General features: G+C 67.3%; 2 protein-coding genes across 3 annotated transcripts in view; both read left to right on the top strand.

Moving 5' to 3' along the window:
* The window catches only part of LOC105003033 (glutathione S-transferase theta-4), a 27,242-nt gene that overhangs the window by 11,957 nt on the left and 14,741 nt on the right, over positions 1–544 (top strand). The window lies entirely within an intron of this gene.
* Positions 7–544, top strand: part of LOC105003076 (glutathione S-transferase theta-1) — a 7,905-nt gene continuing 7,367 nt past the window's right edge. For both annotated transcript variants that reach the window (XM_010860047.1, XM_010860055.1), the window contains exon 1: positions 7–176. In XM_010860047.1, the coding sequence (XP_010858349.1) occupies positions 65–176 (112 nt within the window). In that variant the 5' untranslated portion in view covers positions 7–64. The remainder of the gene's footprint in view (positions 177–544) is intronic.

Here is a 544-nt window from a genome sequence, read left to right as displayed (position 1 = left end):
GGTCGCGGCCCGGGGCCCTCTGAGTCCCGTGTCCCCTGCGTGGCGAGGCCGGTCCGCCCCCGCCATGGGCCTGGAGCTCTACCTGGACCTGCTGTCCCAACCCTGCCGCGCCATCTACATCTTCGCCAAGAAGAACCGCATCGCCTTCGAGCTGCGCACCGTGGACCTGCGCAAAGGTGGACGCCCGGCCGGGGTTTGGGGGACCGAGAGGTGGGGATGGGGCGGGGAGGTCAGGGGAGCCCCTCCCCGAGCCTCACCCGTCCTGCGGCCAGCCACCAGGAAGATCGGAGATTTGGGGATCCCCAGACTTGGCTGGGTCCCTGGAATGGACGACGAGGAGTGGGGGGCTCAGTTGAAGCAGAGTAAAAGAGCCGGGGGGCGGGGCGTATGAGGAATGCAGGAACCTGGCGAACAGGGCTACCACCAGGCATGGGCTCAGGGACTGGGTGAAGAGACAGGGGCAGGAGGAAAGGAATTTAGGGGGCTGCTGGGGATGGGGCAGAGCGAGTCCCTCCATTGTGGCCCCAACTGCTGATGCTCCGGC

Source organism: Bison bison, unplaced genomic scaffold (assembly GCF_000754665.1).
Source record: "Bison bison bison isolate TAMUID 2011002044 unplaced genomic scaffold, Bison_UMD1.0 scf7180017856933, whole genome shotgun sequence".
Classification (NCBI taxonomy): domain Eukaryota; kingdom Metazoa; phylum Chordata; class Mammalia; order Artiodactyla; family Bovidae; genus Bison; species Bison bison.
The sequence above is the reverse complement of the archived record's forward strand: the minus strand, read 5'-3'. Positions and strand labels throughout refer to the sequence as shown.